At 43.4% G+C, this 14,733-nt stretch overlaps 1 protein-coding gene across 4 annotated transcripts in view; it reads right to left on the reverse strand.

Moving 5' to 3' along the window:
* The window catches only part of ADRA1A (adrenoceptor alpha 1A), a 111,068-nt gene that overhangs the window by 6,104 nt on the left and 90,231 nt on the right, over positions 1-14,733 (reverse strand). The window contains exons 3-4 of one of the 4 annotated variants that reach the window (XM_012435160.3): positions 7,355-7,740; positions 2,481-2,667 (exon numbers count right to left, since the gene is read on the reverse strand). In XM_012435160.3, coding sequence (XP_012290583.2) covers positions 2,659-2,667; positions 7,355-7,740 — 395 coding nt within the window. In that variant the 3' untranslated portion in view covers positions 2,481-2,658. Of the gene's footprint in view, positions 1-2,480; positions 2,668-2,707; positions 2,876-3,390; positions 7,741-14,733 lie in introns of those variants that run through there. The other 3 variants (XM_012435159.3, XM_012435158.3, XM_064368719.1) reach the window with 3 other exon arrangements.

The following is a 14,733-nucleotide window of genomic DNA, read 5'->3' on the forward strand; positions in this document are numbered from 1 at the left end:
AGTATGTCAGCTCAGAGAAACAGGAATCTGGTATCCCCAGGAGAAGGCTAAATTTGCTTCCCCATAGTAATATCATTTGTCTTCCAGTTAGGCAAAGAAAAAGGAAAAATAAGAAAAGAAAGAAGTGGAGGAGGAGGAGGAAGAGGAAAAGGAGGAGAGAAAAATTCTGAATCCTGTCTGTCTTTTGAAAATACCCCACTGTACTAAGCATACTTTCTGAACCCCATGACTCTTCTTGGTGAGCTCCAGGCAGGCCCTCAAATACCCTGGTGTGGGGTTCCATGTCCAGGAGGTCTTCCCAAGGAGCCAAGTGTGACACGGAGATTCTTTGGGGGGCCTCTGGGGCCCTCCACTTGGGCAGGTTCCAAGGGTCTGGGAGGAATTTTAGGTTGGCCTTGGTCAAGAGGTGTGTATTTATTGTTGCTACTCTTACGGTCAGCCAGATTGTGCTGTGGGGATTTCCCTGATGGGGCAAGGAGCTGAACAATGTTGAGGCCCCCCGGGCTCCAGTGGACCTTCCTGCTCTACAGAGGACAGCAGTGGGGGTGACAGGTGCTCACCTCTTACCCTGATGCCTGCTTGGAAGGTCAAATGATAAATGGAATGGGCCCACTCTGAATATGGACTTGTCACTTTATCCAATGACTCATGCAGATTGGGTACATGAATTTAGCTAAATAGAGATGTATCAATGGCATATTAAAAAATATTTGTAGTTTGAACACCGAATCCCATTGTTTAGCATCATCTGTGCTATACTATCAGCTAGTAATGGCACGGATCATGATGGCAAACTACGGCCCATGAGCTCGCTCTGGCCTACAGTCTGGTTTTTTTTTGTTTGTTTTGCTTTGTTTGAGAGAAGAAGGGTTTTGTTTAACATTTTGGAGGGTTGTCTCCCTCCCTGAAAAAAGTCAAAACAAATAAGAATATGTGATAGAGTCTGTATGACCCCACAATGCCTAAAATATTTACTATCTAGTCACATGCAGAAAAAGTTTGCAAACTACTAATGTACATTAAATAGATTTTTTTTTTTTGGCTCATCTGGAAACATCCTCCCCCTCCCCCATTTATAACAATGCCTCTTGGAAAAATGCATTTTTGACTTTGGAACAGATGAACATGGACTCCATCCAGCTTGTAGGCTGGGGACTCTCTGTGCCTCTCTGTCTTTTTCATGCCAAGTGCAGCGTGGGGTGCAGGAGACGTTATTTGCTGCTGGCGATGACCAGTGTGTATGCAATGACCCACCGGCTAACCGGGAAAAGAATTATTCCCCAAACTCCCTTTGGGACCTCTGCATTCCTGAGGACAGTAAGGTGACAATCACTGCCTTACTTGTCACCCTGTGGAGCAAACCGAGAGCTTCCTGCCCTGCCTAGTTCTTTGGCTCTGCTGCTGCCATCTAGGGATAAAGAACAGAATCACATGTGCGTGTCTTTCAGTCAATCACAGAAGCAAAGACAAATATGCCTTCGGCCCCTGGAACAGTGCGGTGCTGCCCAGCCATGGCAGAGATACGACCGGAGAGAAGGTGCCAATAGAGCTGGAATTATAGATCAGGGACAAATGAGTGAGATATGAAAGTCAGAGTGTTGGGAAACACAGTGGGCCTGGGAAACACTAAGGTGCCATGGAAAAAGGAGTCGGAGGCTGGATTTGGGGATATTCCAAGAAACCTTTAAATCTCCCACCTCCTCTTTTCTTTATATGCTAAAGTGTAGGCAATAATCTCTTTCTTCTCCTTCTACTGCACAGGGATGACTTAAGATAAGCAAAATTACTTTGACAAATATAAAGTGCTATATAAATGGACAGAAATAGTAAACTTAAGTTGGGATTTTTTGTCTTAGCTTTCTCTCTACTGCATTTGAGTGCACCTATGGAATCCAGGCTTTTGAAGAAGCCAGTGCCTTTATTTTTTTTTTTAACTCCAAATACAGTGTACATTTGCTCTTAGATTTTCTGCCTAATTAAGCCTGTAGTTTTCATAGTTTAGCAATAATCATTTCCAGCTTATAATGTGGCTTCACTGAATATGATATGGCGAAAAAGTAAAGTAATAACTCCTGAGCCACATGGAAAGGAAAGGCAATTATTTTGTCTTTTGAAATGAATAAGCCACAAGCTTTAGGGCAGTTCCTTGCTTATCAGTTGCAGCAAGGCATGACTCAACCATCCTGCTTTGAGCAATGTCTATGGTAAATCTTCCTGCTGCTAAACCCCTCCACCCACAAACCCCACAACCTTCTTTTAGGTGAGAGAACCAGCAACTCATGTTGCAGCAGCAAAGTAGAAATGACATTTTCCTGCATAGAGAAGATAAGGCCATTTTTAGCCCCTCTTCCACAACATTTGGGTCTGGGGAGCATGAACAAGCTAAGGCTGATGGGAGCAGCAGCAAGGGACTGGTGTCCTCTGCTGAAATCCTAACTTGCTTTTGTCAGCCCAGCCCCACAATGGTCATCTCCACTCACTCAGCTCCCAGGGACTCTGGAGGGCCAGGAGGCCACAGCTGCCATTGCTTTCTGAAGATGGTGAGCACCACAGCAGCCTGGCTCAGCCCAGCTCCCCAGCACAGTCTGCAGACACGGAGCAGGTGCAAACAGGGTTCCAACTGGGCTCCACTGGAGCTGTGCGCAGGTGGTTTCATGGTTAAAAGTCCTAGTAGTGTAAAAAAAATCAGAGTAACTGGTGAGCATACCTCTGATGTCTCCACATTTGCCTCCTCTGCTTTCTTTTTATCTGTTTTCTTCTTGGAGAGTTTACCTCCCATCTGCTTGGGCGCCCTGTGCTGATGAGCAGCGCTCTTTCCTTAATTAAGTCAACAAGTATTCATACACAGAGGCAGCATCTTTTATGACCAAAGGACCTGAAAAGACCAGTCCCAGAAGCAATTGAGAAAGTTTGTCAAGCTCTTATTAAGTAGCCGTGCTCGAAGAGTGAACAATTACCTGCCCAAGCAAATAGTTCCTAAAATGTTCTCACTCCCAAGTCTTAACCATGAAACCTACTGGGCCAGAAGGTTGGGATATCCAGTTTTCACTTGTGAAAAGAAGTTAGGAACAAGTAATGTCACCTGATACATAGCCATAGCTTCCAACTGGTGCCTCATTTTTCAAAGACTGTCTAGGTCTTCAGCTACCTGGAGGTCAGCATTCTGAACCCTTTCCCCATGGTGACATCAAAAAATTCACATACTTGATATGCTCTCTGCAATTCTTGGTGAAATATCTATAATCCCTTCCCCTCTGTCCAACTAAAAAAAAAAAACAGTTGGAATACAGGCGAGTGAGAGTGATGTTGTATTTGTTTTCATTTATTTTTTTTAAAAGGGATGTACTTCCCAAAAAGTGTTTCTGTGAACTGTGGTTGGTCATCAATAACTTCAACACAACACTCAATATGTGTCCTATCTGCAATGGGATTGTACCGTTCTTGGCCAATGTGGCGTCTTCTGCATTCTCTTACATGCCCATCTTCCCCCAACATGGCATAGTATGTCCTTGCAAGGATGTCATCACATTCCAGGCCATCATCACATTCCAGGCCATTAACTCCTAAAAATGTGGTGCAGTCTGATGGTTAGAAGTGCAGACACCAAACCCTTCCACGGATGCCCTGCTCTTGGGTTTGACTGGGCTGGAGATTTGGCAGCATGTTTGCCATGGTTAATTTGGAGGCAAATCCAAAGGGAAGAAAACATTAAAAAGTTTGGCTGTGCCTTGGCATCCTCAGCACACCCAATCCAAATGGGAAAAGTCTTACCCCCATTCTTTTGAAGAAGGGGAGCTATGGAAAATGTACAGGTTCAGAATAGGGAGATGCAGGTTTCAATCGTGGTTGTCCCTTGGCCTTGGGCAAGTCCTTAACCTCTCACGATGATCAGATTTTTATGTGTATAATAGGAGTAGCAGAGTTTCCAGGGAGTTTAGAGGCAATGGGTACAAAATTTCCTGCAGATTCCTGGCACACAGTAAGACCTAACAGAAAAATCTTAAGAGAATATTTATTTATCCAAACACTACTGTCTACCATGGAATATTTATTTTTGAATATTTTGTAGAGTTTTAGATTTGCTATGTGATTATAAGCAGAAACCCTCTTGGAGGAGACATGAGAGAGGAAAAGGAAAGATAACTGATGAGTAAAATGCTTTTCTGAAGTCCGTGACATAATCTGGGGAAATTTTTGAATAATGAGATTCAGGGTCTCTCTTAATGCGTGCAGTTTGAGTTGCAGAATAAGCTCAAATTTCCCCTGTCCCATAATGTCACATTGATTTTTGTCATGTTTAGACAATCCCAAAGCAACTACTTTTTATAACACATTAGAGAAGACATCGTTACTCTGGGTAAATTCTTCCAACCCCAAATAGAAGCAGTAAACATGTGAGTATAAATATGACAATTATTTTCTGTACTGCAACAATTTTAGATAATTTTTGGCATGCTTAAAAGTACAGAGATTTAGGAGAAATGAGCAAATCATATATTGTTTACCCTACTTTGACTAAGTTTTGGGAGACATTATCAATTTCTTGTAAAATTGGTGTATCATGCTATGGGAAAGGAAAAATACGTTAAAAGTTTACCTCCCTGGAGAGAGGGGACTGGAGAAGAGTGTAGCAAATAATTATTTACGGATAGTTTTACATGATAGAATTGTTATGGTTTTATTCTGATGACCAAAAAATTCTCTAGTTGTTTATTTTGATTAGATGTGGCATTAGTGCCAGATTTCCTGTGTTTCTAAGCTTTCCCATATCTAAAATTTAAATGTATCTGTGAAGATGTTTAATGATCATCTCAACCATGGAACCATAATTTATTGAATAAAAATGATAACCATTCTTCCCATGGGAATGCTCTTCCTGGAAGGGGGAGTGGGGCAAGTGATTTTCTTATTCAGATCCTGGACCAAGCTCTTCTCAACAATGAAACTGATCTTTCCTATCAAGGCAGAAGCGAAGTGAGGGTTTGCATATTCATGTTCTTCTTAGACGCTTGCCTCTGTAATAGGATATCCACATCTGGCCGAGCTCTTATGGGACATGCAGAGAGAACAGAAGACTAAAAATCTGGCCGACATCTCAGTGCCAGAATCCAAGTTCTGAACACAAGGCTGAATATGTATCTGGCCAGTAAGAAGACACTTTTCAGAAAAAGGCTGAAAAAAGTCACAACCCAGGTCTAAACACAACCTATAACAAAACCCAAATCCACATGCAAACATACCATCTATTGCAATGTGGAAAGAGACTTGTTTTTTTAGAAGGATTTAAGGAAATTATCATTTTGCTGCAAGGGAAGAAGAAAAAGATTTCAAGGCCACTACTCTTGCTGTGAAGGTTACGGCTGCTTTGATTTTCTTAGAGGAAATTACCTTAATAGAGGAAAGAGGCCAGGCAAATGGTCTTTCATTTTAGATTACTGATTGTCGAGAATTATTCCAAAAATATAACTCTGATTTAAAATTCTTATTGTGGAATGACAGCCACATTTTGATTTTTACATATAGTTGCCATCTTCACCATTAATAATCTATAGCTTGTGCAGCCCTAATCCAAAATTCTGAAATCCGAAAGGCTCTAAGATCCGAGATTGTTTGAGCACCAACATAATGTATAGGTGGGAAATTCCACACCTGATCTCCTGTCTATGGGTTGTAGTCCAAAACAGCCAATTAAAAATATTGTATAAAATTACCCTCAGGCTATGTGTATGAGGTGTGTATGAAACATAAATGAATTCTGTGTTTAGACTTGGGTCCTATCTCTGAGATACTTGATTATGTGTATGCAAATCTTTCAAAATTTGAAAAAAATCTGTAATCTGAATCACTTCTGGTTCCAGGAATTTTGGAAAGGAGATACGCAAGTTGTGTACTGAGTTATTATGGTTTACCAAAATCTGGTATACATAAAGCAAAATACAGCATGTTCCCCAAGTTCTTGCAGAAAAGTAGGAATAGATTAAGTTGAATTGACTACCAGATCTTTTTCCTGAACAAATGGGCTTCTATCAAAAAATGTTTGCAAACTCTTGCTTTAGACAGTTCTTTGTGGTCCATCAGTATCTGTCTGAAGCTAAGCATTAGCATTTTTCAAAGTTCGGGGAGAATGTACTTGGATCATAAGGCTCATTCCAACATGCCACAGGCGAAGCTTATTCATTATGCAATAGTGAAGCAGATGAGAAGTAATGAGAGCCAATCTTTTGCCTTTCAAAATATTATAAGCTCTGGATTTTCATAACAGAGTTCTGGAATAGGTAAGTGATTTGCCAAGAAAGGCTTTTCTAAGCCATGTTGAAATGACTGTGCAGTAAGTGAACAGCCTCTATCTTTGCAAGAAATTAATAGCCCTCCAAGCTCTTGGTCTTTAAAGATACAACAGAGGAAGCCTATCATCATCTGATCTTGGAACAGTTTAATGGATTTTTCTCTCTAGTAGTTAAATGGAAAGAACGATGCTCTTGTCTACTGTCTTATCTTGGGAAAAGCCATACTGCCCTGATTTGTTCTTTCAACCCTCTCCTGACCCAAGGATAGAGAATGCTACATTCTGAGACATCATGAGCGTCCCTCACTCTCATTGGGAAATGAGAGGCAGCATCCATTCAAAGTGCGGCCAAAGGTAAACCTCACTGTCAAGTTTCCCTCAAGCTGAGAAACTGGATGTATTAGAAAGGGTGGAGTTTCAGGACTTGCTCTAAAAATAATGTGTCTGGATCTCGGCCACCATCTTATGCTCTTCCTCTCTAGGCCATCTCCCCATAAATGTCAAATGTGGCTGTCAGTAGGTTCAGCCTGAAAATAAAATCCCCTCACTTCCATCAAGAAATAGCTCCAAACTTAGAGTGTGTGCTCAAAATATTCATGATGAAATCATAATCTTATATTTATAGTCTTTTGGATTGTGCATGAAATTCTGTTTCCCATGGTGGTTTTCGTTGAAGCGGGTGCAGAGTGACCGAGAAAGCATTAGCTGCAGGGAAATGCTGTTCAGTATGGTTCTGAACTGGTTGGTTGTGAGACACTCTCCCTCTTCCCTGCACCCTACCCGCTGCCTGATGAGGTGGGTCTACCCCCCACCCCATTCCCAGAAGGTCCCCTCTTTGATTGGTCCTGTCTTGTCCTCCAGGAAGAGCTCGCCTTCCAAGAAGAAAGTGGAATGGGTACCTAAGACTATTCCCCTTTCCTCTGCATCTTTCCTGTCCTAGACTTCTTCCCCGTTTTCACTGAGGGAGATGGTGTGGACCTTAATGGTTGGAACTTGATGGTTCTTGTCAAGGCTGGGGGTTGAGGGCCCTACACAGCAGCAGACCTGCAAAAAGCTTTTACTTCTCACCCGGGCTGTGGTGCAGGAGGATTGGTCTTTGGACACTGTAATCCTGGCAGATCCTCGGGGCATGGAAGAGAAAAATTTCCATTCACAAATGCCATCCGTCTTGGAGATCCTGTAGAAGGTCTCTCCTGATCCCACGGGGATGCGCACCATGTCCTTGTGCTGCCCTTCCAGGGCCTGGCTGGGGGGGTGCAGGGTGTAGCCCAGGGCATGTTTGGAAGACTGCCTTCTGCGGAGACACTGGATTCTCAAGACGTTCTGAAAGGCCTTTTTGAACTCTTGGCTGGAGCATGGGTATATGATGGGGTTGATGCAGCTGTTTAGATATCCAAGCCAAAATACTATTTTAAAAACGGTTTCAGAGGGCTTGAAATCAGGGAAGAAAGACCCTGGAAGAAAACACACAGATTCATACATATTATTTGCAAGTCAGCAGGCCACTTGGCTAGAAAAACAATCAAACAAACATCTTCATATATTTTTAAAACGTTTAAAATGATCCCAAACCCATTGGAGTTTCTCACATTTGACTGACTAGCTCCCAAGAAAGTCACCCTTTTGCAGTGTCTTCAAAGACCATTCCTACTTGGTCCGTGTGTGTTACCAATTACTGGAGCAGGCCCGGTGGATACGGCTGCATTGGCTCTCAGTGACCAATGGCTACTATAAGTTTTACCAAATGAAAATGTGAAATTCAGACTGAGTCCACATAGGCAAAGTGTTTTGCCTAAATTGAAAAGTAAGTTGGAATCCATGCAGATAATCCGTATTAAAATTCAGTTACCTGGACATGCCCTTTATTCTCTGATGCAGTGTCATGTAAAATATACAACTTCAGTGTTGATGAATTCCTTCCCTCCTGAATATTAGAATTACGGATTTTGATGAGAGTCTCAACTTTACACAATATTGACCTTACCACCTTTGGACCAGTGATTCTCAATCAATTTTTCTAGATGATGCCTTTGATGTCACCATGAGATCCCCTTGTCAGTATCTCCTGATGACTCCCAAATGAATGTCATTTGCTTCACATTCAGGGACCTAACCAGCTTTCTAATATGATTGCTTATTATTATTTTTCTCTAGCCAGACTCATTACACTTTTTCTCTAGGCCATTGGTCACTTTTTTTGTCCTCTCAAGTTGGGCCACTGTGTCCTTGATGCCCCTTTCCACCTTCTCTATCTACCCAAACCCTGCTTGTTGATGTGCACCGCAGGAACCAGGCCTCAGGACCCTTCATGTCCTGCACAGAGACTGCTACGGGGCTTTTGGCAGCAGAAGAACAAAACTGTGAAGTCTTAAAGGAGGGATTATGTTCTCCAATTACTCAATTTACAAATTTTAAAAATGCTTGTTAGCCTTTTCCCAGCTGCTGACAAGATGCTCTACCCTTCTGAGCTGAGGCCGCATTGGCATGAGGCCCTCAGTGCATCCAGCACTAGCACTGCTCCTGGTAGCCCAGCCTTGCACTTGTCCGCACCACGGACTCTGTCTCAGAGCTCACCTGCACTGACTCAGCCCTTGTTCTGCATAACTCTGAGGTGATCATATAGAAGATAAGGTTAATATTCTTACTAAAGCAGCTGGGGTAAATGATGATGGCTTTTGGCCTAGCTTGTCTTCCAAGGCCCTGGCCATTGTGAAGATCAGGAGCCTCCTCTGCAGTAGAGGTGCGGGACAGGAGGACTTGCTCCAGCAGCTGGCGGTGCACCTGCAGGAGGTCCCGCCCCTCCATCATTGCTGCCCAGGCCAAGGAGAAGAAAGTGGAAGCAAAGAAAGAAGAATCTGAAGAGTCTGACGATAACATGGGCTTCGTTTGTTTTTGGGTAACCCTATTTTAGAACATGTTCGATAAAAAGCTGAACTCTTAAAAATGCTTATTAAAGAGATAGTCACAAACCTCATTGCTATAATACTGATAAGAGTGATGGATAAAGGGTATGGGACTCCCAATCAGATGTTCTTTATTCTCAGATTCTCAGATTGCCACAGGCTTTTACTAAAGGAGCTCTATGAATTATGCAATCTCAAACGTCCCTCTTCACTCCTTTCAGAGAAATTGCAAAATAACATCTTGACTTTCCTTTCACTTCCTTTCTTTTTTTCTTCACTCCCAAGCTCCTTTTCCTTCTCCATGGGCTTTTAGTCACAGCTTTGTGTACAGTTGGCAGAGTGGCTTTGGAGAAGTCCTGTGATCCCTTTGGGCGTTCAGTTTTCTTATCTGAAAAAGGAGTAGGTTGAATGGATGATTCCTAATGGCCCTGAACAATTTTTGTTGTTGTTGTTTCAAACTTAAGGTCTTGATTTTATGTCTTCCTTTTCCTCTCTGCTCTGTGGGCCTATCAGTGTCGTGACAAATCGCCGGTGCTCTTAAAATCTACTCTGGCTTGGGAGGCCGAGGCGGGTGGATCACGAGGTCAAGAGATCGAGACCATCCTGGTCAACATGGTGAAACCCCGTCTCTACTAAAAATACAAAAAATTAGCCGGGCATGGTGGCGCCTGCCTGTAATCCCAGCTACTCAGGAGGCTGAGGCAGGAGAATTGCCTGAACCCAGGAGGCGGAGGTTGCGGTGAGCCGAGATCACGCCATTGCACTCCAGCCTGGGTAACAAGAGCGAAACTCCGTCTCAAAAAAAAAAAAAAAAAAAAAATCTACTCTGGCAAACAGTGCTAGTCAAAAAGTGCATCAGTATAGACAAAGAGTAAACTTAAATATTGAAGAACCCAAAGAAGACAAAATAGTGTGGTTGTTGATGGGAGCATTTATTACCTCTGAAGCACACTCCCTGCTGAGTTCCATGTGTCTCAAATTCACACACACACACACGCAATGGGTGTTTATTTAGGAAGAAAACATGTTAACTGAGAAAGTTTTGTTCTTTAGCTCTAAAGCTTTTAGTGTTGTCCTATAATTATAATAAAGTTTATAGTCTTTCAGTGTCTGATTTAAGCCAGGCAAGGCACTGTGCTGAACACTTTCCATATGATTTAATCATCATGAGTAACAATGAAGAGTTGTGACTCATATCAATATCCCCATTTTACAAATGAAGAAACTGTGGTGTAGTAAGTTTGAATAGCTCAGCTTAGGTCACTCACATAGTTACTGGTAGGCTTGAAATTGGACAGCGTGATTTCAGGACCCATGCTCCTTTATGGAATCTCCAAATATATTGGAATAATACATCTCTTAGGAGAGAGGATGGCCTATGGGAAGTGATGAAGTATGCAGCTGGGGGAAGCCAAATTGAAGAAAACGCTTTTCTGAACCTCATCTGTGATGGAAAAAAATGGTTAATGCCAACATGACTAATGGTTTTGTGCAAATGCAGTCAGTTCCAGGAAGAAATTTGTCTTACATTGTGATACCTATATATTGTCCAATATTTCCTCCTAATAGTGACAGTGATGTGATTAGGGAAACCCATTTCACAAAGACCTGCCTGGGCCTGTGCTTAATGACTGCAAGAATGTCTGAGCTGAGCACACCAAAACTCACCTTGTCTGGGAATGTCACTACTCTGTAAATCAGCGAGGGAAGGGAGGGTCTTTTCCTTACTGAAGAATTTCAATTTTTGAAAAAGAAAAAAAATAAATGCACTATGAATGTGCATGCTAATAAAAACGATTTGAGAGTCTTGGGACTTCCCACAATTCCTTCAAGGACACCCATTCTGCTTCAGAGCCCAGTTTTACACTCATAAACCTCAACATTTCCTTTCAGTCACTTTCTTTCCATAGAGCCAAGCTCTTGGGCCCTCTCTGTAGTCTCTTGCTGTGTTCCTGTCTTCACAGGTGAATCCTGGCCTCCCCCTTTCCATACCCCACTCAACACACTCATTTCTTCAATGTGGCTCAGATTTAAGTATAGGGTGAGAAAGAGAGTTGGTTAAAACAAATTTTCACTAAGATCTGAATGTCAGTTACTCTCTAGCCCTAACCCCAGGAATATTTTATTTTTAACCTAAGCAAATCTCTAGATGTTGGATTTTCAGACAGTGAGTGGGAGATGCTTCCAGGCCAGAGACCTTCCCGTAAATGACAACGTTTTATTTATCCCATCAAGTGTGTGACAGCAGCCAGATGTGTGTAAGCATAGCAGGGATTTGGATGCTCCCAAACTGACAATTCCACCAGGGGCAGGTTTCAGGATTCATTCTCATGCTTGGAGTATTCTTCCCTTGTGACAGGGAGTGCGTTGCGGGAGCCATGTGATTTTCTTTGAGCAATTGCTGACTGGGTGGGGTTAGGGGAGAAACTCATAGCTATGCTTCCTTCAGGAACTTTCCAAAGAGTGAGAAAAGACAGCAAAGGTGCTAGGCATGGTGGCTCATGCCTGTAATCCCTGCACTTTGGGAGGCCAAGGTGGGTGGATCGCTTGAGGCCAGGAGTTTGAGACCGGCCTAGGCAATATGGTGAAGCTTCATCTTTACTAAAAATACAAAAATTAGCTGGGTGTGGTGGCATGTGCCTGTAGTTCCAGCTACTTGGGAGGCTGAGGCAGAAGGATTGCTTGAACCCGGGAGATGGAGGTTGTAGTGAGCCGGGAGTGTGCCACTGCAGTACAGCCTGGGCAATGGGCAATGGGAGTAAAACCCTGTCTCAAAAAAAACAAAACAAACAAAAAAAAAGGGCTCTTCCCCTCCTTATTGACATTATTTCCATCCTCATATGTCTTCCTTCATTTTTCCTCTCCTAGGAAGGAGAGATGGGGCTGGAATCAGGCTTCAATAGCAGCTGCCTGGTGCCAATCAGGGTTCCCTCCTCCTGCTCTCATCTTCTCTGCCCAGACCTTCCCGCCCCAGCGCCCTTTTCTCTGAACTCTGCATTAGTTCTATCTCCAGCCTCCATTCTTCTCAAATATCTTTCTTTCTGAGGACTGGCAGTGCCTTTTATGGTGGGAAGACAGCTGGAGAATGCATGTCCCTGGCCTCCACCCATCAGGACCTAGAGTGTCAGGGCTGAACCAGCCTGGTTTACAGGTGGATGGATGCCTTGACCCCATCACTGGGTGGGGACGTCCATTTGAGCAGCCGTCTATCCGATCAGCTTTGCTCTCTCATGGAGCTTCAGAATCCAGTACAATGCTGGAGTCTTGAAGGCATTTTCCGAGTTTTTGCTGCATGAATGGCCGACCCTCAGACTGACTGACTGACTGGCTGACTGAATGACTGTGTCTCTGTTTTCTTGCCATGGCTCTGCTTCACAGTGTGGCTTGGTTTTCTTCTCTGCTTGACAGCTTAGCCCCTATTCTCTCCCAACCCTGCTTTCCTTCAGCTGTCTCATTCCCCTTTTTTGCCCACCATTCCTGTTTGGTCATCTGGGTTTTTTTTCCTGTAATGTTATTTCACTATCATTTTTTCCTTGCTCTATCATCTGGCATCGGACCCTCTAGTTTTTCTGGTCATGCTTCCTAGGAAGAGCCAGACTTCTGAATCACCCACATGAGAATAAGGGTTCCTGTTTCTTTGGTAATAAAATACCAAAGCATAGCTATGATTTTCTCCTCAACAATCTCTGCCTCAAGAGGAGCCAACAGCTCCTCACTTAATCCTGGAGCACCTTGCCCTGCAGCTAACACCATCCTTTGCATGTGAATTTGCCTGGTTTAATTCTTGGACTTTGGAAAATCCCCGCACTCTATGGATTCGTCCTTCACTGAGTTTCTTTCTACCATTTGGTCTGCTGCAGAATTTCTGTCCCTTTCCTGACCTTTCAGACACCCTGACCAACTTACACTGGTCAGACTGAGGTAGATAGAACAGGTGTTTACGGCCAAACACCATCAACATTCCTATCTTTGTAGATTCAGAATCCTTACTTCCACTGTAAAGGCCCGTAGATGCCAAAAAGAAATGGAAACAAAGAATTTACAATGTTGCCTCTATGTCTTCTCTGAATGCTCTATCAGTTGGGAACATCTGACTTCACTTTTGATCTGGGGCTCATCTAATAGGCTTATGGGTGGCACTAGGAGTCATCTCAGTAAAGGCTTGACCACTAGAATCACCTTTTCTTATAAAATTACTGCAAAGTGTGCCTCAATGGCTCCAATACAAGATAAAACCCTTTCTTTTTCTGCCCATGTTGGTCTCCTCCATGAGTTTGCTACACCAGTGAGTCGTACGGTTTGCTTCAAAAGTTGAGGAGAGTAGAAACTGAGTTCTAGAATTCCCACCCAGTACTGGTCGTTAGAGGGTTTCCCCTTAGTTCAAATGTTTCTCTCAGAAACATTTGACTCGGTATGGAAGCTGAAAGTTGTGAGGCAGTCTTCTTGGTTCCAGCCTCCAGCTTTTGTGTTTCATTTTATCCCCTGGAAAACTTGACATCTTAATGACAACTTTGAGAGACACTGGCCTGTGATAAACCCTAATTAGCTGGAGTCGCAGAAGACTAGAATGTGAAGACTGGCAGGCACTTAGAGATCAGTGCTGTCAACCTGTCCTTTACAGGTGAAGACAGCAAGGCTGGAGACAGGAGTAGCTCCCCAAAATCACACAGCTAGACCCAAACTCGGCTCCCCCTCACCCACTTCCTCTCCTGATCTTTGTGTGCCATTTAGCAACCCTACAAGGGCGTGGAAGGGTACTATGTCCAGCTTTGGCTGAATGGCAACAGGTTTTGCAGAGATAAGGAGAAAGAAGAAATTGGAGAGGAGTATCCTCAATAATTGCAGCTGGAAATTATTGGAAAGCAGCTGCCTGGTCCCAATCTGGGTTCCCTCCTCCTGCTTTCTCCTTGGCTGCCCAAACCTTCCTGCTCCAGCACCCTTTTCTCTGAACTCTGCATTAGTTCTATCTCCAGCCTCCATTCTTCTCAAATATCTTTCTTTCTGAGGACTGGCAGTGCCTTTTATGGTGGGAAGACAGCTGGAGAATGCGTGTCCCTCACACTAAATAAAAGGGATTTTTAAATCCCTTTTATTTTAAAAGTCAGAGTGTGCTGTTCAGACGGGTTTGTCGGCAGCACATCACATTCTGAGAATTGGAGTTTGAATGATCTCCATTTAAAAAAATGTGGACTCCAAAGAAGAAGCTAATGTTACGTGAACCACAGGAGAAAATAACCCTTAATTGTTTCTCCTTGCACAGCTAGTGGTCTCTCCGATGTGGCTGGTACACATCCAATGAACAGAGGAGAGACAGGCCAAGGAGCTCCAGTGCCAGTAACATTCAGGCCAGACCTGATGGCGCCTTCTTACCAGGAAGAAAACTGCTCCATCAAATTAAACCCCAGAGACAAGCTGTAGAATCAGAGTTTAAGAGCAATGTGCTATCCCATAGTCTACCAGATGCCTTTGTGCTAAACTACCTTGGCCTGAGCCCTCCTTGGGTTTATGTGTGGCTACCTGGGCAGCTCTCAGTCAGCAAGACGT

Source organism: Aotus nancymaae, unplaced genomic scaffold, assembly GCF_030222135.1.
Source record: "Aotus nancymaae isolate 86718 unplaced genomic scaffold, 86718_ANA_hifiasm-v0.15.2.pri h1tg000079l, whole genome shotgun sequence".
Lineage (NCBI taxonomy): Eukaryota > Metazoa > Chordata > Mammalia > Primates > Aotidae > Aotus > Aotus nancymaae.